The 22,450-nt window shown below is 34.3% G+C and overlaps 2 protein-coding genes across 4 annotated transcripts in view; one reads left to right on the forward strand and one right to left on the reverse strand.

The window, feature by feature from the left end:
• Nucleotides 1–6,864, reverse strand: part of alpha-Man-IIb (alpha-Mannosidase class II b) — a 42,579-nt gene extending 35,715 nt beyond the window's left edge. The window contains exons 1-2 of one of the 2 annotated variants that reach the window (XM_085206671.1): nucleotides 6,422–6,864; nucleotides 3,705–3,840 (exon numbers count right to left, since the gene is read on the reverse strand). In XM_085206671.1, coding sequence (XP_085062797.1) covers nucleotides 3,705–3,840; nucleotides 6,422–6,448 — 163 coding nt within the window. In that variant the 5' untranslated portion in view covers nucleotides 6,449–6,864. The remainder of the gene's footprint in view (nucleotides 1–3,704; nucleotides 3,841–6,421) is intronic. The other variant, XM_085206672.1, reaches the window with a different exon arrangement.
• A 4,077-nt stretch (nucleotides 6,865–10,941) lies between these two features.
• LOC146526764 (uncharacterized) lies at nucleotides 10,942–22,395 on the forward strand. Of its 2 annotated transcripts, XM_085206709.1 has the most exons (8): nucleotides 10,963–11,100; nucleotides 12,592–12,642; nucleotides 12,734–12,851; nucleotides 14,362–14,523; nucleotides 16,315–16,548; nucleotides 18,484–18,615; nucleotides 19,831–20,003; nucleotides 20,514–22,395. In XM_085206709.1, the coding sequence occupies exons 3-8, from the start codon at nucleotides 12,789–12,791 to the stop codon at nucleotides 20,590–20,592; spliced, it is 843 nt and encodes a 280-aa protein (XP_085062835.1). In that variant the 5' UTR covers nucleotides 10,963–11,100; nucleotides 12,592–12,642; nucleotides 12,734–12,788; the 3' UTR covers nucleotides 20,593–22,395. The 2 variants fall into 2 exon arrangements, with proteins under 2 accessions (XP_085062834.1, XP_085062835.1); XM_085206708.1 differs by lacking the exon at nucleotides 12,592–12,642 and having other exon boundaries at nucleotides 10,942–11,100.
• Nucleotides 22,396–22,450: the final 55 nt, after the last annotated feature.

Raw genomic sequence — 22,450 nt, forward strand, 5'->3', positions numbered from 1 at the left:
TTGAACACTGGTAAGATGCCGATGAAAATCAAAAGAAAAAAGATGCTGATCAGTGGCGGCTTAGCTTTATTACCCCTATTTACAAAGGAAGGTGCAGTGTTCAAGATTGTGGTAGATATAGGGGCATTAAGCTTATGAGTCAAACCATGAAGCTCTTCGAGCGCATGATTGACCTCAGGCTCCGCCGAGAGTGTACTATCTCTGAGTCTCAATATGGATTACAGCCAGGATCGGACACCGTGGACGCCATTTTCGCCCTCAGAACTTTGATAGAGGCATACAGGGAAAAAAGGAGAGCTCTGCATGTGGCCTTTTTAGATCTGCAGAAGGCCTGTGACTGTGTGCCTCGTCAGTGTATCTGGTGGGCGTTGCGATTCAAAGGGATCCCTGAGGCCTATATTGAGATTATCACGATTACGCTTCTATGGTTAGGACTGCTGTTGGCGACACTAGACCCTTCCCGATTACAGTGGGGGTTCACCAGGGCTCGGCTCTTAGTCCGTTCTTATTCAATGTAGTACTCGATACTGTCTCGGCTAACATCCAGGACCAGCCTCCATGGCTGATGATGTATGCCGACGACATAGCACTCATTGACGAGAACCGACTGACGCTGGAGCGTAAAGTGAAGCTATGGAAGGGTACGCTTGAGAACGGCAGTCTTAAACTAAATGTGTCGAAGCACGATCCTTATAGGTTCTGAGCCAGCCGTTACGTCGGAAAAGTTCAGGTACCCTGGATCCGTCATGCACGAGTCTGGAGGCATCGATCACGATGTCCAAGGCTGGATAAGCGCTGCCTGGGCCAAATAGCGGGAGGTCACTGGTGTGGTCTGCGACCGCAGAATACCGCCCATGCTCAAGGGGCTGATATACAAGAGCATCATCAGACCGGTTCTTTTATACGGCAGCGAATGTTGGCCAGCACTATCTCGGCACACTCAGGAGCTTCACGTCACGGAAATGAAGATGCTGAGGTGGATGTGCGGCGTAACGCGGTCTGACCGAATACGCAACACATTAATTCGAGGTAGTCTTGGGGTCCGTGACGTAACGGATAAGCTCCAAGAGCGTCGCCTGAGATGGTTTGGCCACGTTACGCGCCGGCGGATGCAAGTGCCTTGATATATTAGTTCCTAGAGTGAGACCTCCCGGACGCCAAAAGAAGCGCTGGTTGGATGTCGTGATGCAGAACATGAAAGCCAATGGTCTAACCACCGAGGACGCAAAAGACCGTGCAAAGTGGAGTAGGTTGAGTAGGAGGGCACACCTTGGCAATAGCCGGGATTAATGCCAGGAGGAAGAAGAATTGCATATTAAAATTATATTTTATTTAAGCAAATAAAATAAACAAGCCAGCTTTACGTTGTATACAATACGGTAGGTAGAGGGAACCTAACGTTAAGACACTCTGTTCCCCACTTTCTGCCAAATTTTGAAGGCATTGAGTGTTGAGTAGCAGCACTTAACGTCGCGATTTTGCCTCGACACCAGAGCGAAGAAATGGGAATATGAATTTAAATAAATATATCATCTCCTGGAATGGAGATTGAAGCCGCAACCAGCCGATTTTACAGTCACACTCTGCGCCACTACTGGCCTCAATTTTTTTATTCATGGAACGTAATCAATTGAAAAGCTCAAGAAAAAGAATGTAAATAAAAGAATGTATGTTTGAAATAGAATATTTGTATTTATAAAAAAACTACAATAATTTTTTCTAGTACTTTTTTAAATTATCATCTTCATTGATGAGATAGAGAGTAGATAAATAGAGAAAGAGTGAGAGAGGATTAGAAACATGGAAAGAGGAATATAGACAACCCTTAGCTACATTAAACTTTATCGATCAATTTTTATTACTTCGGCTTGTGGAATATATTTTTAATGATATATTTTCGTAATCCTTGAATTATTCCCTCCAAAATAAAAAAAAATAGCCACGTTCGAGAATGTCGATATAACGTTTTTTTTACAACTTTGTAGCCCTCCCTCTTCTTAACGTTACTCTCAAATTGTCAGATTAGTGGAATATACACTATTTAGCATGTAACTAACTTACTTTACCTTAATCTGACGCGCTCGGGAATTTCCGATGATCAATTTTTTTACAAATCTGATTCTTTATCCTAAACGGGCGGTCGTATATATGGAACTCATATTTGGTGGAAGTACGTAACCGAGTACAAGGAATCCCCAGTATCGTAATCTGCCGCGCTTGAGTAAATCCCGAAAGTCCCCTCTTCGCCTCCCTATCTATTAATAACTAGTGGGCCCGGACGCGGCTACGCCTGCTTCAATTATAAGAATATTTATTAAATATATTCAGGAAATTATTTTCAATTTTCAATAGAATTAGTAAGAAAATATAAGCTCAAATAATCAAAAAGAATAATAAGATTAGAAAAAATTATCTGAGTTATTGAAATGAACCAACAAAAGGATTAAAAGTAACTAAAGGATAGGTATTCTTAATATTAGAAAAAGTACCTAAAGTTTTCCGTACGTGCATACATAGATATCGACTCTACGAAATAACTAAACATTTCTCTCTATTAAGTAGGATAATTTTAGCGGGCAATATCAAATAAAATAAGAAGAGAACCAAAGTGTAGCTTAAATTAATTATAAACAGCAAATAATTACATAAACATTTACAATAGTTCGAAAATGTATGAAAATTTATAAAACCGTCAACGTCATCTGCCCGTTCGCGTCGGTCATACTCATACTATACCACTCGTAGGCTAGGTCATTTGGAATCAGTGACATCTCCTTAATTATTTATTAGAATGCTATACAGTAAACTATAATTTCAATCTAGGTAAAATGTTAAGAGTGACTATTATATTTATTTTCATAAGGATGAGTATCAAAATGTCGCGGTAACTGTTGCGTAGCGACGCGGCGGTTGTTATTAACATGGCAGAATAAATTGCATGTCAAATTAGAATGTACTTTAAAATATATTAGTCCATATGTGTAATGTAATGTTATATAGCCTATAGCACTTCTGAAGAATGCAGCTTTCATACAAAACAAAAACAATGTAAATCGGACCAGTAGATCCAGAGATCTTAGCGTTCAAACAAACAAACAAACAAACAAACAAACAAACTCTTCCGCTTTATTATATTAGTATAGAAGTATAGATAGTATAGATGATCGGAATGTCCAGACTGAATTTTGCATTTCACTGCATTGTCAGACTATTAATATTTATTTATTATCAAATACAATAAATACATAAGTTCATAGATTCCACCCGAACTAACATACATACATACCTTCCAAGTTAAAAAAGTTGAACACGAGCAATTAAATAGATTTATTTGTATCTTGGAATTATATGGCAAATAATTAATTGGCATATGCGAGTGCTCCGGTCCATTTTATAAAGTAACTAGTCGTTGACCGCGATTTGTTTGTGTGAACTTCGAGACGCAATAATATCTTGATATTTCTGATTCCCGTAAAAATTGTGAGAAATCATCATTAAGTCCTCTCCTACATTTCCTAATCTAACTTGAGCAATAATTTCATTTAAGCTTTGTCTTTGAGTTCTTCATACTGTACTGGAATATTTATCCTGCTTCGTATAGCTAACACCCTATAGCTCACTCCAATATCCTTTAGCGACTGGACGTTTCAAGCTTGCGAATCCCCCCCGTCCAACTACCTGCTCTTCTTAAACTCATGACTCACCTGGTTTAGGATAAGCTGGGGAGATGGTATAGTAGTAGCAGTACACTCCGAAGCCCAGGACCACGATGACGAGGGCGAACATGCGCGTGGAACACGGCCGGCACCTCAAAAGCCGCAGCGACCTCATCTCGTTGTGCTAAAAACGATTGGACTTTTAAATTTTGTACATAAATTTCAGGATTAGGCTTAATTTTTAAGTTATTTATGGTGATAGCCGGCGCATAATACTATAATATAAATTACATTGCATTAAAAACTAAATAAGCATAACGTTAAATAAAAATAAACTTTCGCCATATAGGTACATACATGACAAAAAGCGATTTAACAAACGTCACTAACCAAAGGTTATCGTTATCTTAAGCATTCTGTTATCATTCTATATAAACAATGATGCTATATACTTGCAAACCGACTGTGGTGTTCTACCACTAATCCGAGGACTATTAATTATTAATATGGGTTATACATGAGAATGACACATAAGCAGGTGGGTCGCTAGTATTATATTAAATGAACATAGCAGTGACACAAGTAAGCGGAGGTGGATCGCGAGGCGCGTATGCATTGTGATAGAGTCCCAGGCTCGAGCTTTCGCGTTATTGCATCGCGTAGGTTTCCAACCAGTCCATTTTGCGATTCGCCTTGCACTATAATATGTATGCTACTTGCAATACATATATATAAAATTTCAACTTGCAAAGTTGGCAGCAAAAAAAAGCAAAAATTCTTTTTTAGAAAAACCTTTTATTTAAACGATTTAAAAAGGAGAAAATATTTTTTTCTTTTAAATTTTAACTATCAACACATAACCACACGTGTATTACACAATTTATATGAACATAAAAGCTTGTCGCGCGATTTACTTTTGTAAATAAACCAGTACTAATTTAATTATGTAAAATCTGTAAAAAGTTTAAAATTTTAAAGTTTTAATTTATTTAATATTGATTAACGCGCTTTCATTTTAGACTTGTATTGCATAAATAATAACTATTCCGCCATCTTAGATGTTCCGCCATATTGGAATTAGAATAAGGTCACATAATTTTTCGAGTTACTCTCAACAAGCCCTTTCAATAGATATCTATATTGTAGAAGTAGACTAAATAGATCTTCGGTATCCTCCATATTGGATTTAGAATGACATCACATTATTTTTCGAGTAGCTCTCAACGAGCCCTTTCATTTGATACCCCTATTGTAGAAGTACATTAAAAATAACTATTTCGCCATCTTGTATGGTCCGCCTAATTAGATTTAGAATGACATATTTTATCGTGCATTATCATCCAAACTTACTATATATACAAAATTTCAGCTCAATCGGTTGAAGATATCTACTTCAAAATTGAGCTTAAAGATTTCACCCGAACATACATACATACATTGCAAGATAAATAAAAGCTTTTAAAATAGTAAATAACAAGAGGAAATTGCTTAAAATTCATATTTTACTGAATTCTCATCAAGAAAACTCTTGAATTTAAATTGTATAAATACATATGTGTACATAATATATTATCTTTGCTGATCAAAGTGTTGGTAATTTTCTTTTACAATAAAGTGTAATTTTGATTTTAAGTATCATTACCTAAATGAATCTTGTATAAAACCTATAAGTAAAATATTAATAAAAAGTTAAATATGTAATATAATAAAATAAAACAGCTTCACGCTGTATCCCGCACGCAGCAGAGCAGGCAGAGGGAACCTAGTGTTAAGACACTCCATTCCCCACTTTCAGCCGACTTCTGGAGGCATTGCGTGTTAATTGGCAGAACTCAATGCCGAGCTTTGCCTCGACACCAGAGTGATGAAATGGAAATATATATGTAAACAAATATTTCACTTCCTAGAGCGGGGACTGAACCCACAACCATCGCGTTGAAGTCACACCCATGTATAATAAAATTCAATAGAAAATAAATATTTTTATTAATTTATTGATCTATAATCTTTTAACTATAAACATTTCAAACAAATAATTATTAGTATGTATGTACCAAACCATAAGGGTGATATGAATCATGCTAATTTAAAGATAAAAAGGGTTGTGGTACATGGACTGACTGTAAACGGGACAACTCCGGGTTAGATCCCCATTTGGGAGAATGGATTATTTTTATTTTGTAACTCTGGTAACGAGACAAAGCACAGAGCTCAGCTCCAATACACAATATCTCAAATTGGGTAACGGGGGGTTCGAGGCTCTTAACACTTGGTTTCCTCTGCCCTGTCCTGCAGTTACAGTATGAAGCTAAAATAAACTTTAATAATGTCCTTCTGAGATTTTTTTTCTTTTTGTCTTTTGATATGGACTAAGAGCTGCCTGTGCATGACAACTTTGTATGGCTTGTATAATCAGTGCAAAGACAAATCAAATTAAGATAAAATAATATAACAACAAAAACATGCTTTATTACTTAAGACTTAAAGTAAATCAATAATGTCATTAGTAATAATATTTATATCAATAGATTAAATGCAAGTACATACAAATCTTAAAGAACTTTAGAGTTCTTCAAAGGTACAACCTTTTCTAAATAAAAGGAATTAAAATGATTTAATTAGTTTAATAAATAATACTTCTTAAATAATAATAAATAATACCATTTTACATTTAACAAAAATATACAAATAGAAAAATAAACAGGAAATACATAAAAGTTAAAAATAAAATAAAATAAAAAGGAATAACTATTAAATATACCCACCATTGATAACAAATATTTAAAGAACATAAACACCACAAGAAAAATGAACTTATACAAAAGTTGTACAATAAATAACTTCAATAATTCTTAAATAAGTTAAAGTTTAAGCCTCAAAATATACAAAGAACTTAAGACATTCAACAAACAAAAACAAAACACATCACTTTAAGAAATAAAAAACTACACACAATAAGTCTTCTCGCAAGTTGTAAACACGGAGCGAAATGAACGAACGCGCAGGCAAAATAAATTAATACTTACTTTTAAATATTAAATGCGTTAATAAGTATTTTTATTTAACATTTTTAGTAGAAGTTTAATAGAGAAAACGTCGAGTAAATAAAGTATTATTTCGATATAATTTTCAGGTAACACGCTCGAATTCGAAGTATAAACTAACTGGGAGCAAAGCTAGAAAGTACTCTATGTATATGTAAAGCCGATTCTAGCGTCGCGCTTTAAGTGTTGCCAATACTGTACATTATAATAAAATTGTCTACTGAATTCTACTATAACAAAAATTAAGAAGAACATGTTTTTTAATAAGTTATATACACTTTAAGAGTTTTAAGCTGTGACATAAATAAACATACTTTCATGAATCACTTGTGTTCTCATTTTAAAACAAATCCGTATTATACTAGCGAATTTCTACCATTATGACAGTGTTATTCTTAGAGAAATTTAAGGATATGGCAATATGTACGCCTCGCCTACTTCGTTGTCATTAGACATGGGCCGTAACGTCTTTTAAGCATAACCGGTGATCACTAGTTTCGGGGTTACGCGTAGCTAGTTTCAGAAACTAGTTATTTCTGTAACTAGTTACAAATGCTTCATAAGCCGTTGTAAGTTTAATACGATTACTTCAATAGTTATGATTGAAAACGTTTTAGGTTAAATTACAATATCTTGCTACTAAAATGTAATTATTTATTAATTTATTTTATATACAATTATTTTTATATATTTTTTTATACACACTTTATTATATTATATATTTTTAATATATAGAATTTTATATAGTTTTTTCGCTGATTGATATATTTAATTACGGAGTGAAATTAAAATTCCAAATTAAGTGAAAACAAAAAATTTACACACAAAATACATTCAAAAAGAGGGAATAATTTTACACTTACAGAATGGAAAAAGAAATTTAAAAATACAAAAAAAAACATAAACGCGAAACTGACACGTAATAGCAAAATATTATGGTTTAAAATTGGATGAAACTTGAGACCAAATTTGAGGTAAAAACCAGATGGTTATGGGTTCAATCCCCACTCGAGGAGATGAAATATTTATTTAAATTAATATTTTCATTTCTTCGCTCTGGTGTCGAGGTAAAGCGCGGAGTTGAGTTCTGCCACTCAACACGCAATGCCTCCAGAATTCGGCAGAAAGTGGGGAACCTAGTGTAACAGAGTGTTACACTAGGTTCCCTCTGCCTACCCTGCTGTGTGTGGGAAATAGCGTGAAGTTGATTTATTTATCTAGTATTTGAATTAAAATTAAATTTTAAAATTTTACTACTGAATATAAATAAATAAAGCCTTTATTCGCTGACCATTTCAGAATTTTTGTTTGCATAATTAAAATAAAGTATACAATAAAACTTTAAAAGACTTAAAATTAAAAACATTTAAAAAGTAATTAATTTTAGCAGCCTGCACTATTGCTATATAGCTAAACATAAAACAAAAAAAAATAACAAAATACAAAACCAAAATTAAGATCTTAAAAAAAGTTATAAAAATTGTAAGCTCAGTTATGGATTCTTTATTACGTATATAAAATATTTTTTCTGTTGAGCTTTATACAAACGTAAGGAATCATTAAAAACATCAAATTAAGATTTTTGCGCTAATTTATTATCAACATTCAAAGTTCTATTAAGTGATGGGTTTACGCCTCAATTTTTTGTAGCGAACCTCGTTTCTCGGAATTCTTAAAAGTGTTAGTAGATCGCATAAAAAATCCCAATGTGCTTAAGATATACAAGTGTGAAGTGAACGTCGCAAGCCATTGTAACCGAACCTCTTTTAATAAATAATAAACATTAGGAAAGCTACGTCACGCTAAACAAAAAAAACTCGGAATTGGTTAAAATCCACCGTCGTGGCGCAGCGGCACAAGGGCGTGGCTGTAACGCGACGGTTGCGGGTTCGAGTCCCAATCGAGGAAATTAAATATTTATTTACATTTATATTTTCATTTCTTCGCTCTGGTGTCGAGGCAGAATTTATTTTTTAATTATCGATATAAAATAATAATCGATCAAATTGCATTAATGCATACATATTAAACTACTGTCGTCTCTTTTTTTCTTGCGAAACGTACTAAAATAGAGCAAGATGCAACTACATAAGTGTCAATGTAGCTAATAAAAATAATATGGTTTTTTCTTGGAATTTTCATAAAACTATAAATAATATAGTTTAACTTCTGCATTTACAGTTTAGAATCGCTTTTTCGTTTCATTGGGTGTATAATACAAAAAAGTACGATGTTTGTAGCTTATCAATCAAATTCGCCTATTCTCGTCTCTTTTTTGTTGCGGTACGTACTATAATAGAGCGAGATACAACTGTGCTAGTGTCGATGTAACTTGATTAGTGCTTACTGCTTACTCTCATGAAACTACGTATGTGAAATAATGGCTATGTGTACAGACACATAACCACAACGCAACATGTATGTAGTTTCGAATAACCGCGTAGCTCACAATCACCGCGTAGCTCCGAATCATCACAATCACTAGTTTCGACGACAGCCCGAAACTAGTTATGCCGTGATTTGGCTTGTAAGCAGTTTCTGAAACTAGTGACGCTACGTAACGCCCATGTCTAGTTGTCATTCATTTTTAAAGGACTTATGTGATATGTCACATGTGTTATAAATAAATTAAAATGCATTGCACAATAAATTACACATATTGATATTTTTAAATATTTGTACATAATAAATGAGTAGCGTTTTTTTAAAGGAAAATAATATATTCACAACTTATATTTAAATTGGGAAATATCAGAGATATATGTCAAATGTCACTATCGTTTATCTGAGAACTGAACAGATGCCGGGTGCAGTTTGTTTTTCAAATTACTTTCTTTAAATTCTTGTTTAATGAAAGTTTTATGGAGAATTTTAGGTTTTAATTAATAAAGTAAGATTTTAGATGATTGTTATGCTAGTCCTGTTATATATGTGATAAAAGACGTGAAATAAAATTGTTAAATAACTTTAAGAAAGTTTACAAAAGTATGTTTAAGGTCAAGTACATATATTTTTTAACAAATTTTATAATTTCTTAAAGGAAAATTAATATTTCTTCCTGAAAAATAAACTTTTAGGTCGAAAAATCTTTTAAGTTAATGGACTTTTACTAATAATATGCTGTCGCTGATTTTTTTTATATAGAAATATAGAAACGTGAAATTTGGACAGATGTTTACTTTCATAATCTGAATCACACCACTAAGAAGGGATTTTGAAAAAATGTTACCTTAAAGGGGTGAAATAGGGGTTGAAAGTTTGTATGGAAAAATTTTTAAATCGCCACTGATTTTTATAAAATTTGAAATTGAGACTCTTAAAAATATTTCATTGAACACGTGTTTCATGATTTATTAGAATTCACCCCTAAGGGTGTAAATAAGCAGGCGAAGCTGCGCGCGTCCGCTAGTATACTATATAGACATAGAGATATAGAGATTTAAATTTTTTAAATAGATAAAGAATGAGTATTATTATTTTATATTTTTAAATAAATTAACTATTACTATTTTTTAAATAGATAGAGGCCGTCGTGGCGCAGCGGTACAAGGGTGTGTGACTGTGACGTTGTGGCCACTCAGGCAGACAGACCCAAGTGAACAACGCGCAAAAGTTCAGAAAGCCTAACTTCAGGCCACGACTCGTGTCGTGTCGACACTTCGACAGTACAGTATGAGTACAGTACAGTACACGTGTACACATTAGGGATTTCTGATTCGTCGTGTTGCCACTGTGCTGACGACTCGACTCGGTTAAATAAACCAGATTATAAGACATTTTTTTATAAAAGATACTTTTTCTGCCTGACTGCCTGTTTCTTTTTTTATTGGAAAGGCTACTTCAAAACTATTGATTATGGGATCATTATAGGTACTTTTTTTTTTAATGACGTTTTATTTATTTGTTTATTAGAGCAACAACACATACTGCTCCCTTGAAATCTATCTTCAAAGTATGAAAATCGTTGCTACTTTCGCCGTTTTTAACCGTAGTGTTGTCGTCTGAAACGGAATAAACCATAGTTCGGCCTTCGGCCTTAGCCTAAAGTACACAGTACGTGTACATGTACATGTACGTCGACCTCGTCGTACCGTATAAGATGTATCGCCGGCGTTACGTTGCGAGTTGCGAGTGCGACATTCAGTATAAAAATCGATTTAAAGCCAAATTTTGAATTTCCCGCAAATTGTGTTTTGTTGGGCACGCACAGAGATGGCAGCAGCATCGTTTTGTCACCCATTTTTTAGTATGAAGTGAACATTCTTTGAGTAAATGTGTTCTGTGAGGCAGACGCGCACAGACGCGTGCGCCAGCAATATGAACTACAACTATCTCGGGAAGACTGGCATGAAGGTCTCCCAGGTCAGCTTGGGAGGAGCGCCTTTCAGCAATATATACGAGTAAGTCTATTTTGATGATTTAATTCTTTACGTTTTATCTAGAGCATTCGATGGTTTTTTTATTTGTTTGTTTTTGGTATTAGAATTGTTCGTTTGTTATAATATAAAAAGAAATCTTAAAGTTATTTTTTGATTAAAGCAATTTTTATCTGTATACTAGGCAAGGCAGACAGATTTAAGAGTTAGCGTTATAATTATTTATTTTAATCATCTTTTGTATAACGAGTTGACTTCGCCATATTTTACGATTATTTTTTATTGAATATGAACTATTTTATCGCTTACTGTTATCGTTCAACCTAAACAACGCGCCATCGGCATTTCGCAATCATCGTTACTCATTATTTAGGACTATCGCAATAAGAGTAAGGAGTGTTCTGGGTTTTGATATACGTATATAACGTCGATAAAAAAAGTCAAATGAATACGAAATGCTATTTTATTTTAAAGTTATCGAGTCGACTTAGGTATATTTGCACATTACCTCACGCTTCATAGCGCATATAGCAGGGTAGCAGCGGGCAGCAGGAGCTTATAGCGGGAGGAGTTATAACCTCGGCTTTTCATGCACCCTCTAATTGTTAAGACATTACGTGTCGTGTGGAGGAACTAAACGCCGTATTTTAGCTTGTAATAGATAGCTTGTATTAGTCGGCCGCCCTTGGCCGGTACCCCAAACCAGGATGGAATACACAACTATCACCTGTAACTGAATGTAGAACATTCTAAAATGATCCACCACGTAATAACATTATTTTAATTAAGAGTTCAATATCTAAAGATAATAATGATGTGTGGTTCTAAGCTTTTAGCAAAGTTAAAAAAGTTAGTGGTAAAAAGGTAACTACAATAAACTTAGATGCATTTTCAATTAATAACTCGTATGATAAATGGAAAATAGAGTTCGGCGGTCGGCCGGTATTTATTATTTATTAAAAAATATATATTTTCATGTCCTCCCTCTAGTAAGAAGACAAAACGTAACGTTGCGTGAGGAGCAGAGTGTCCACTACGTTCCCTCTACTTATTTTGCTGTTTGCGGGATACTGCGTGAAGCTACAAACATATTCATGTGCGTTGAGGCCAGTCGTCGGCATGACGCGCCAAGTTGTGGGTTCGATTCCCACTCCGGAACATGAAATATGTAATTTTTCTACACAAAATTTTTCTTTAAAATTTTTTGCACATTCGAATGTTATCGAAATAACGAAAAAAGAATAAATTCGGATTTAGCATAATATAAAAACTTTAAGAAATCATCAAGACATAACAGCTTCACGCTGTATCCCGAACACAGCAGGGTAGGCAACCCGTTTGATGGGGGGGGTGGGGTGGTTACCTCGTTTGAACCTAGTAAGACACTCCGTTCCCCACTTTGCGCCGAATTCTGGAGGCATTGCGTGTTGAGTGGCCGAACTTAACGCCGCGCCTTGCCTCGACACCAGAGTGAACAAATGAAAATTATATTTAAATAAATATTTCATTTTACAGTCACAATTTGTGCCACTGCGCCACGACTGGCCTCATTAATTAATAAGTAAGGTAATTAATAATTAATTAATAAGGTGTCTATTTATTTATTTAATATAATAAACTGCTTTTTATCGGCTCAATATAACACTTCTATTCTCAGGAGTTTTGAAGAGGATCATGGCCTCTATCTTATACAGACGTGCTTGAAGTACGGCATGAACTACTTCGAGACCGGACCCTGGTACGGACAAGGTACCTCAGAGAGAACCATGGGGAAAGTAAGTTGCTATTTGTACATAAATTGTTAAACAGTTATTCATCATTTAGGAAAGAAAAACACTTCTAGAAAATGTATTACAATTTGGGACAGTAAGCTGTGAGCTAAATACGATTACGGCAATGATTGTGGGTTTGATTTTCATTTAGGGGAATTAACCTTTAAGTATGGACGTCGGGTCTGACAGACCCATCTAGGTCTACGAATTCTACAAATCGGCCGCTTCTCGGTGACCTCCGCCACTGAGACGCTCAGTACCTTTCGTATTAATGACAAAATGAATGTAGATAGCAGTGGTTGTGTCTCTGGGTTCAAAACACGAGAGTATTTAACTTTCCAAACGGGACCTGGGTCTGTCAGACCCGACGTCCATGTTTCCCATACATAATGATTTCAAAATTCCATATATTTTTATAATATTACAAAATATACTTTAATATTTTAATTGTATTATTTGTATTCAAATGTTTTTATTGTTATATATCATATATTATTTTTCATTATTTGTTATATATTTTAGTAATATAAATATTATTTACCTAAAAAAGATTCAATTTTTTTAGTTTTTATGATAAAATGAAAAAAAATGATCGACTAAGCACGCCAGGGACATATATATCGGTACTTTATAATAAACATCAAACAAAAGAATTGGACGACGACATTTTATAAAGAAAATAGCACTTTATCAAATAAAAAGACGCGTTTCGTATATACTAAACTGCTCTAAGAATTGAGAATGACTTTGACTCGCGTTTCGCGATCTGATCTATCATTTATTGAACATGAAGCTAAAAAAATTGTTTTGGGTTCTTGAAAAACATGTATACTTTGCCCCCATAAGATATATAGAAAGACAACACATATTTATGTTGACTGCAATCGTCCTGTTAGCCAACAATGTTGAAAGCCATTGTGTTTCGATGTTCAATTGTACCTTATCTTGAGGTGTTGTCAAAATTTTTATTTTATACCATGAGATGTAATTTCTTTTTTTTTTTTAATTGTTAGACTTTATATTTTGTTAAAAAAATATTTATTTTATTATCTGTCTTTTTTTATAGTATTATTTTCTTAAGAGTCATCCCATGTGGCCAAAGACTGAAATTGTGACTTTAAGTTACTTAAAGCGTTCTGATGCGTAAAGTTTAATAAAAAGCGATTTTATTTATATTGATTTTGTTCGATTTGAGGCTATTCGTGTAAATTAAAACATAAAATTGTCTTCTTCCTTTAAAAAACAGACGGAATATGACCAATAAATACACTGGTCTGACAGACCCGACGTCCATATGTGTGTTATAAAAAAATCACGTCCATAGTTAAAGGTTAATAATTTTCTTTTCCCCGCTCTGATAAAGAGCGAGTCTAGAGTGAGTCCGTTCGTCCGTTCACCACGCACTCTGGATGGCGGAACTTATCGATACGCTTTATCTCATTGTCAGTGCGAAGAAGCCGCTTTTACAGTCACACCTCTGCTCAAGTAAAAAGATAATCATCATAAATTGTAGGCCCTCAAGCAGTTCCCGAGGAGCCTTTACTACATGGCCAGCAAAGTGGGCCGATACGACCTTAACCCGGAGACGATGTTCGATTTCTCCGCGGAGAAGACGGCGTTAGGTGTTGACAACACTCTGCAGCAACTTGGCATGGACTACGTCGATGTGATTCAGGTAGGTACTATTTTCTGTTAGTACTCAGTAGTAGTATACTTGTTTTTGTTTTTGACTTACAGTCAGGGCTTCGCTTGGATCCTATTAGAGACGCGTGCCGCGCGCTTACAGCGATAAGCTAGAGATAAACAATTAAATACAAACCTATACAAAATAGAAATGTTCATTCATGTTGTTTCATGTTCATCTCTATCTCTATATATTTAGAGAAAAACGCATTTAATTTTTGACACATCACGCCGTCACGCTCTAAAGCAGGTTTTTGAGACCACGGTCAGAGAACCAACGCCCGGATGTCATTCGGAACTATTACGGAGATGGACGAGAGGATGCTTCAATTCTGCGCCTGGCAAAGTAAATTTAAAAGTGATTGCCCCTATTTTGGAGTTATCGAATAATTATAATGTATTTCCACGCGACATAGTTGGTTACATCTTTCGTTTAAGTATTTTTGGGAAAGAGAATAGTAGGTAGTGTGTTGTTTATAATTTCTTTCGTTTAAGTTTTCTGTTGTTTGTGTTATTTATTTAAGTGAGCTTTTATTTCTTTATTTTAACACTTTATTACACCATAATAAAATGAAATTAATTAACTAAAACACAAAACGAAAAACAAACAAATTCGCTTAAATAAATAAAACAGAAAACAAAGAAACAAATGAAAAACGGTGTAAGGGTGTACGGTGTATCACCCACAGGTGATCTCTACTAGGGAACCTTTAACTTAAAAAATAGAACTACTACTATTGATGTAAAATATAAATATATACAGGGTGGAAGAGGCAGCGCTCCTTTTACTAAAACTGCATAAAGGGTATAATATTTCAAACCCAGAGCTAAAAAAATTAATCGAAGTACCTCAACAGTTTCGACGTAGGATTTTTTTTTTCATTTCACGATTTCTATCCATACCTGTATTTCGTGTGACGCACACATACGTATGCGACGTTGCCGCTTTGACAGGTAAGTGTGTGCGTGCCTATGTTATACTTTACAAATGGTGTTTTATTTTAAAACGATAATTTTATTATTTATTTTGTTTGAAAAAATAACTTTTTCATTTTTGGGAATTATTTTTTTTCTGAATTATATTAGGCATTTATAGAGTACTTAAAACTGTGGTTTTATTTAAAGTGGTGCTGACAATTCCACTCTGTATATGATAAAATAATAAACTTACTTAAAGAACTACATGCTGAAGTGTTTTTTTTAAAACAATTGGAAAATCCGGGTTGCATTAGGGTGTAATTAATTTTCACTTTATCTGAAGTACTTTGCAAACATACATTATATGAATAACTCAGTAGATAAAGCGGGCAAAGGCGCGAGCAGGTCGCTAGTATTTATATACTATAGTATATATATACTATATAGTATTTATATAAAACAATAAAAATATTTTGTTTGTACATTTAATATTTTTGACTGAAATGGATAGAGGGACACTTAAAAATAAGGAGGAGGTTCTTAATTAAATATTTTCGATTCGATATTCGATTTATTTCATCGATTAAATATTTTGGATTCGATTTCGATATTGGATTATTCGATTCGATTTGGGTATTTTTTGTGCTATGCAATCATTTATTTTACAAAGAATATTATAAATCCTTACCCAAGTCAATAGTTAAACATTTAAGGCTGTTTCTGAAGGAGTAAATTAAATTAGTCATTAACATCAACACATGGCTGTCAGTCAATTCTGTTTATTAAATGAATAATCATGTAGTTTAAGCGGGCGAAGCCGCTGGCAGGCCACTAGTTTATAAAATCGTAATAATTCCTTATCCAGGTTCACGACTTCAGTTTCGCTCCAAGCACCTCTATCATCTTGAACGAGACGCTACCAACTCTTCAGAAGGTAGTCGACGGCGGCAAGGCCCGCTTCATAGGACTGGCGGACTACGACCTGGACCTGATAAAGGAAATAGTGGAGGAATCAGAAGTCAAGATATCTGTTATCTTGTCTTACGCCAAATCTACACTTTTCGATAATCGTCTCCAGAAATATACGCAGTTTTTTAAGGTATGTTCTCTTTGTTTTATTTATGTGATAATTTTATTTTTTTCTGAGGGAAAATTTGTTCTGTGGGAAATACAGGTATAAATTGAGATAAAATGATGTAACAAATGTACTACAAGCGGATAATTAGTTTCATTTCCACGAATTAGGGCCTGTAACGTGACGGTTATGGGTTTGATCCTCTCTACCTTGTTACATGCGGGACACAGCGTGAAGCGTAAGCGGGACGATGGTTAATTGGATTCTCACCTTATAGGCTTATATCATAACTATCATACATGAACATACTCGTCCCACGACCTTCGGCCTTATAATCTGTCACTAAATACTTTAAAGCCACACGCAAATACATCAAATACCTGTTACATTTTTTTTGTTTATAGAAATTTTGTTTAGTTTTTTGACGTTTTATAATATATTTGAGCGAAGCGAGCGCTTTACTGGAGACTTTTTACACTCTTTGTCACCAATAGGCTCCCAAACGGTTTGACCGATGGAGATGAAAATGTGCAAACATATAGATATGATCATGTAGATGGTGAAAAAAAATCGAATTAATTTTGAATAAAAAGAAAAACCGACTTCTAACAACGAACTAAAAAGTGAAAAATAATTTTACAAAGATTTTATAGTTTTGAAGTGGGTGCCAAGTAAAACAAACAGGCTTAGTAATTTGAAATTGTAGTAAGGTTGTTGTAGTATTAGGTTGACACCGACTTCAAAATTATAAAATCTTTGTAAAATTATTTTTCACTTTTTAGGGATGAATTCTAATAAACCATGAAACATGTGTTCAATTAAATATTTTTAAGACTCTGAATTTCATATTTTGTAAGCATCGGTCGATTTAATTTTTTTTCCATATCTATCTTTCTCTCTTTTATCTTCCATATCCCCTATTTCCTTTCAACCCCTATTTCATCCCTTTAGGGTTAAAATTTTTTAAAATCCTTAGTGGAATAAAATTCGTAGTGGATGTCCAGATAAGGAGATTCATGATGTAGTTATGTAATGTACAACGGAATAGCAGTCATTTTATTTATGATGTGTCCGCACCCCCGCGGCTTCGCCCGCATGTGCTACATGATTATTCATTTAATAAACAGAATTGACTGACGGTCAAATGTTTTGATTTAATTTACTCATTCAGAAACAGCCTTAAATGTTAAATTATTGATTTGGGGAAGGATTTATAATATACTTTGTAAAGTAACTGTAATGACTGCATATTACAAAAATCAAATCTAATAATCCAATATCGAAATCGAATCCAAAATAATTAATCGAATAAATGAATCGAATATCGCATCGAACATATTTAATTGAAAGCCCCCTCCTTATTTTGAAAGACGGTTAAAAATATAGATTTATACGAACAAATACAAATTTATTTTATGTATAGATAGGGATTGCTATATATTTGCAGGCAAACTGATGCCTTGAGTTCATTCAAATGACTATAACTTTTTTTTTTAATGAACCGATTTTGATGAAACAAACTTTAGATGTTAAGCTGGGTTAAAACAACATTGGTGAAAAAGTTAAAGTTTTACGTAAATCGTTTCAGTACTTTCAGAGATTAACGTGACCATATATAAAGACAGACAGACAGACAAGAAATTTTTAATAAAAATATTTTGCTTTTTAACTCCATCCATTTCAAAAATACTAAATTTACAGACAAAATATTTTTACTGTTTTATTATATATAGAGATAGATATAAGATAATTTAAATTTAAAGCTTAAAAACAGTTAGATAATATATTTATTAAGACTTCTCGTGATGGAAATTCGATATATATATACCTATATATTTTGTTCATTTGAATTCCTATATTACTATTTCGGCCGGCCGCACACACACAACATTATTGACCAGGCCAGGCCGGGGCCATATATCCACGTTGTCGTATCATATCTAAAATATAAACTAACAGAGTCGCGGTGTCGGTGTGATCAACGCGTCAGCCACCGGCATGGGGCTGCTGACAAACAAGGGCCCGCCCGACTGGCATCCCGCTAACAACGATATGAGGGAGCTGAGTCTGGCGGCAACCACTTTGTGCAGGGTGAGTTGGTTTTTTTTATTTTATAAAAGAACAATATATTTACATCCCCCTTTTAATTTATTTAATATAATGAGGGTATGGGTTCGGGGTGGGTGACAGGGTTAACGGAGTCGTACTCGGAGCCGTACTCTCGAACTGCCCGACTAGGAATAAAGCGTGAAGCTAAGTTAAGCAATAAAAGTTATATATTGATATTTTTTTATTAAGCTGTACGAATAACGCTTTAAAATGCTATGCCTCAAGAATTGATAGATTGTCTTAACACTAGGTTCCCAGGTGCCCCCTATGTATTCCTCTATAACCTACCCCGTTTTGTGCGGCACACAGCGTAAAGCAAAATAAATCTAGAAGTAAAGCAGAGGCTTTATTTACGTTATTACATACTTATATAAGTATGTTTGCGGAAAATTGTCTCTTGCAATTTTTGAAAAAGTTATTACTTCTATTGCATGCATGAAAAATATGTAAAAGTACATGAAAAAAATATTTTTTCCTAATATTCTATACTAGCGGCCTGCCAGCGGCTTCGCCCGCTTGAACTACATGATTATTCATTAAATAAACAGAATTAACTGACAGTTATATGACAATGACTAATTTAACTTACTCGCCCAGAAACAGCCTTAAGTGTAATGTTATTGATTTGGATGAGGATTTATAATATTCCTTGTAAAATAATTGTAATGATTGTATATTACAAAAAATCGAATCAAATAATCCAATATCGAAATCGAATTCAAAATAATTAAATGAATCGAATATCGAAAATATTAATTGAGAACCTCCTCCTTGTTTAAAAAGTGTGTTAAAAATACAGATTTATCACAAACAAATACAAATTTATTATAAGTATAGATATGGATTACGTTATATTTGCAGGCAAACTCATGCCTTGAGTTCATTCAAATGCCTATAACTTTTTTTTAATGAACCGATTTTGATGAAATAAATTTCAGATGTTGAGTTAAAACAAAGCAATTGGTGAAAGCTTGACGTAAATCGGTTCAGTACTTTCGAAGATTAGCGTGCGATACATACATACAGACAGACAGCTGTCTGTCTGTATGTATGTATACAGACAAGAAATAAAAAAAAAATTTTTGCTTTCTTTTTAAGTGTCCCTCTATCACTACAGTCAAAAATATTAAATGTGCAGACAAAATATTTTTACTGTTTTATTATATATAGAGAAGAGATAATTTTATTCTATTCTAGAAATACAACGTGGAGTTGGCCCGCTTGGCCACCCAGTACTCGCTATGCCAGCCCAATATCGACACCCACGTGCTGGGCGTCACTAACGTCCACCAGCTGTTCGACACATTGAAAGTCATGTACCACGGACTCACTGACACAGAGCAATTCGTCTTTCGACAGATCGTGGAAAGGTATCTACTTATAAAATATAAATAATATCTGCTACCAGTAAACTCATGTGAGGTATTAATATCAGTTGAATTTCATGCAAGTTAATTAGTATATCTATACTGTTATATCACACAGGTAAAAACTAGTGTAATAAAAGAAAAAGCATTGATATTAAAAAACAACGGTAGAGTTATCTTCTAAGCCGAACTGCTATCCGAGTCAGTGGTAGTTTTCTGTTCATTCGATTCCAAAGATTCCATTGAAAAGTGCGTCCAAAAGTCTACTTGAATGAAAAATAATTTCAATTTACTACATTTCTCGCATATAGTCCTAGTGCTAACACTTCGTTTGCCAGTTTTAACCCTAGCGAAACTAAATACTATGCTTTGTCTTACTATTATATCGATGAACATCATTCATGTATTATCACGTATACTTTGCACTACACAGTCGTTGTTGTCTCTGGCTACCCAGCCAGCTAACAAACAACAAAAACAGAAGTTTTATTTTATTCTATTCTTTGTTCCTAGGTACTTCTCCTTTGGCACCATGCACTGGGACCACGCGAACCTATCCGATCAAAAGAAAAAGAAAATATTGCAAGACTGAGATGATACTTCCTTTGTAATCGATCCTGATTTCTTAACAAAGCAAGGAGGATACGAAGTGTACATTTAGATCAATTCAAATTCATCCCCAGCTTCGATTGATTTTTTTTATTCGCAATACGCAATAATAAATATTTAACACCTTTGCCATGCACCTAGTGCGTACAGAACTGCCAACCTGTGCAAAATACGGATCGATACGCTTGCGCTCAAGTATCAGCTTGATCCAAAGGGAGACATACGGCGCGTAGTCAGTGGGGAGGACGCCTCGTACATGGCGCCACGAATGGAGGACGCCAAGTGGTCCTCTAGGCAGTCAATGGTCTCCTGGGTGACCAAAGGTTCAAGGTAGGGATTGGTGAGGGCCAAGATGTTCTGGAATTGTTCCCAGCAGATCGGCTCCTTGGATGATCTGGCTCTGGCTAGGGGTAGTCTGCCCGTGACAATGTCGCCTGAGTTGCCGCAGAGCGCAATGTAGCCAGCAACCAGCTGATTGCATTGAAACATCTCCCATTTCCGGCGGGATCCTATTTGTGCTAGAATGATATTGACTACGTCTAAAGCAACTAATCTGCGGCCTTGGTCAGTCCTGAAATTTATTTTTAACAACATAACATATCTTAAAACAACTGAAAGCGTCCTTTCTTCTTTCTTCTTTCCTATTTATGTGTAAGATGTGACTTGGCTAGTTTTTAAATGAATTTACGATGACATCGACATAAATGAATGTTCAATTGTAAAGTCATATGAAAACTATTCTTAATAAGGGTTATTCTTAATAAGGGTAACCAAATTGAGCCAGACCAGGCCAGGATTTCATTTCATTTTCATCACAAGTTTATTTCGGCACTGGTTGACGTTTTTCCGAGAAAGTCCTGCAGTGATAGTCCTCAGTATATAGCGTGTGATATCGTCTGTATAAAAATGTTTGCTAGGTTCCTCTAATATGTCATTGACATGCAGAAGAAAAGGGGAAGGGGTTAGCACGCAGCCTTGGGGGATGCCAATGTTTCGTGAATGCATTCAAAAAGAAAATTGTGGATCGAGTGACCTTGCTGCGTCCAGTTATTATGGTGAAAGTGAAAAAAAATAATTCTTACCATATTGCAAAGCGCTCTAAAAAAATCGTTCATATATGTATTTACAAAAAATTACTGAACCGATCTTAAATATTAACGTAAATTGCATTTTTTAATCCATTAAAAATTCTTATAAGAATTACGCTATTATGGTACCAAAATTGTTGAATTTTTCATATTAGAAATCACTATAATTGCGCTGCAAACATCAAATATAAGAATATAAAGTAATTCAGTACATTGAATAAATAATCGTGTAGTTCAAGCGGGCGAAGCTCCTGGCGGTTGCTAGTATAGATATATTGGGGTGGGCCAAAAAATTTTTTGTTTAGAGAAATTATATTTTTTAACAATTTACGAAATAAATTAAAAAGTATTTTTACATGATAACTTTTATATGCGGATAAATAAGACAACGTTCTTTCGCAGCGATCACTTTATCGATATATCGATCGTAAACTCATTAGTGGTCAAGTCGCAGGGGCGTGGCGTTGAAAATACTTAGGGACTTAACTAAGTAGAAACAAAATAAAATATATAATTATAATGTAAATGTGAACGGCGTATTGAATGTGACATACATTATTTGCACAATCAACAAAAAAATATGTCAAACATCCCAACGCGTCGCTCAATTAAATAATAAACTTTATACATTAGAATTAACTTTATTTAGATAAATTTGCATGTTTAAAGTAATTCAATAAAAAATGTTACTGAAATAACATGTATGTTTTATTTAAAACAAAAGACTCGATTAACCATATATACAGTGTTTTT

Source organism: Heliconius melpomene, chromosome 21 (assembly GCF_056956725.1).
Source record: "Heliconius melpomene rosina isolate 202511_hmr_F chromosome 21, ASM5695672v1, whole genome shotgun sequence".
NCBI lineage: Eukaryota > Metazoa > Arthropoda > Insecta > Lepidoptera > Nymphalidae > Heliconius > Heliconius melpomene.

Bases quoted from the DNA above. Each gene is read 5' to 3' on its own strand.
- LOC146526764 (XM_085206708.1), top strand. From the start codon at position 10,973: ATGTGTTCTGTGAGGCAGACGCGCACAGACGCGTGCGCCAGCAATATG. The intron at 12,852-14,361 runs GTAAGTTGCTAT...CATAAATTGTAG, and splicing joins CAGAGAGAACCATGGGGAAA to GCCCTCAAGCAGTTCCCGAG. The intron at 20,004-20,513 runs GTATCTACTTAT...CTTTGTTCCTAG, and splicing joins TTTCGACAGATCGTGGAAAG to GTACTTCTCCTTTGGCACCA.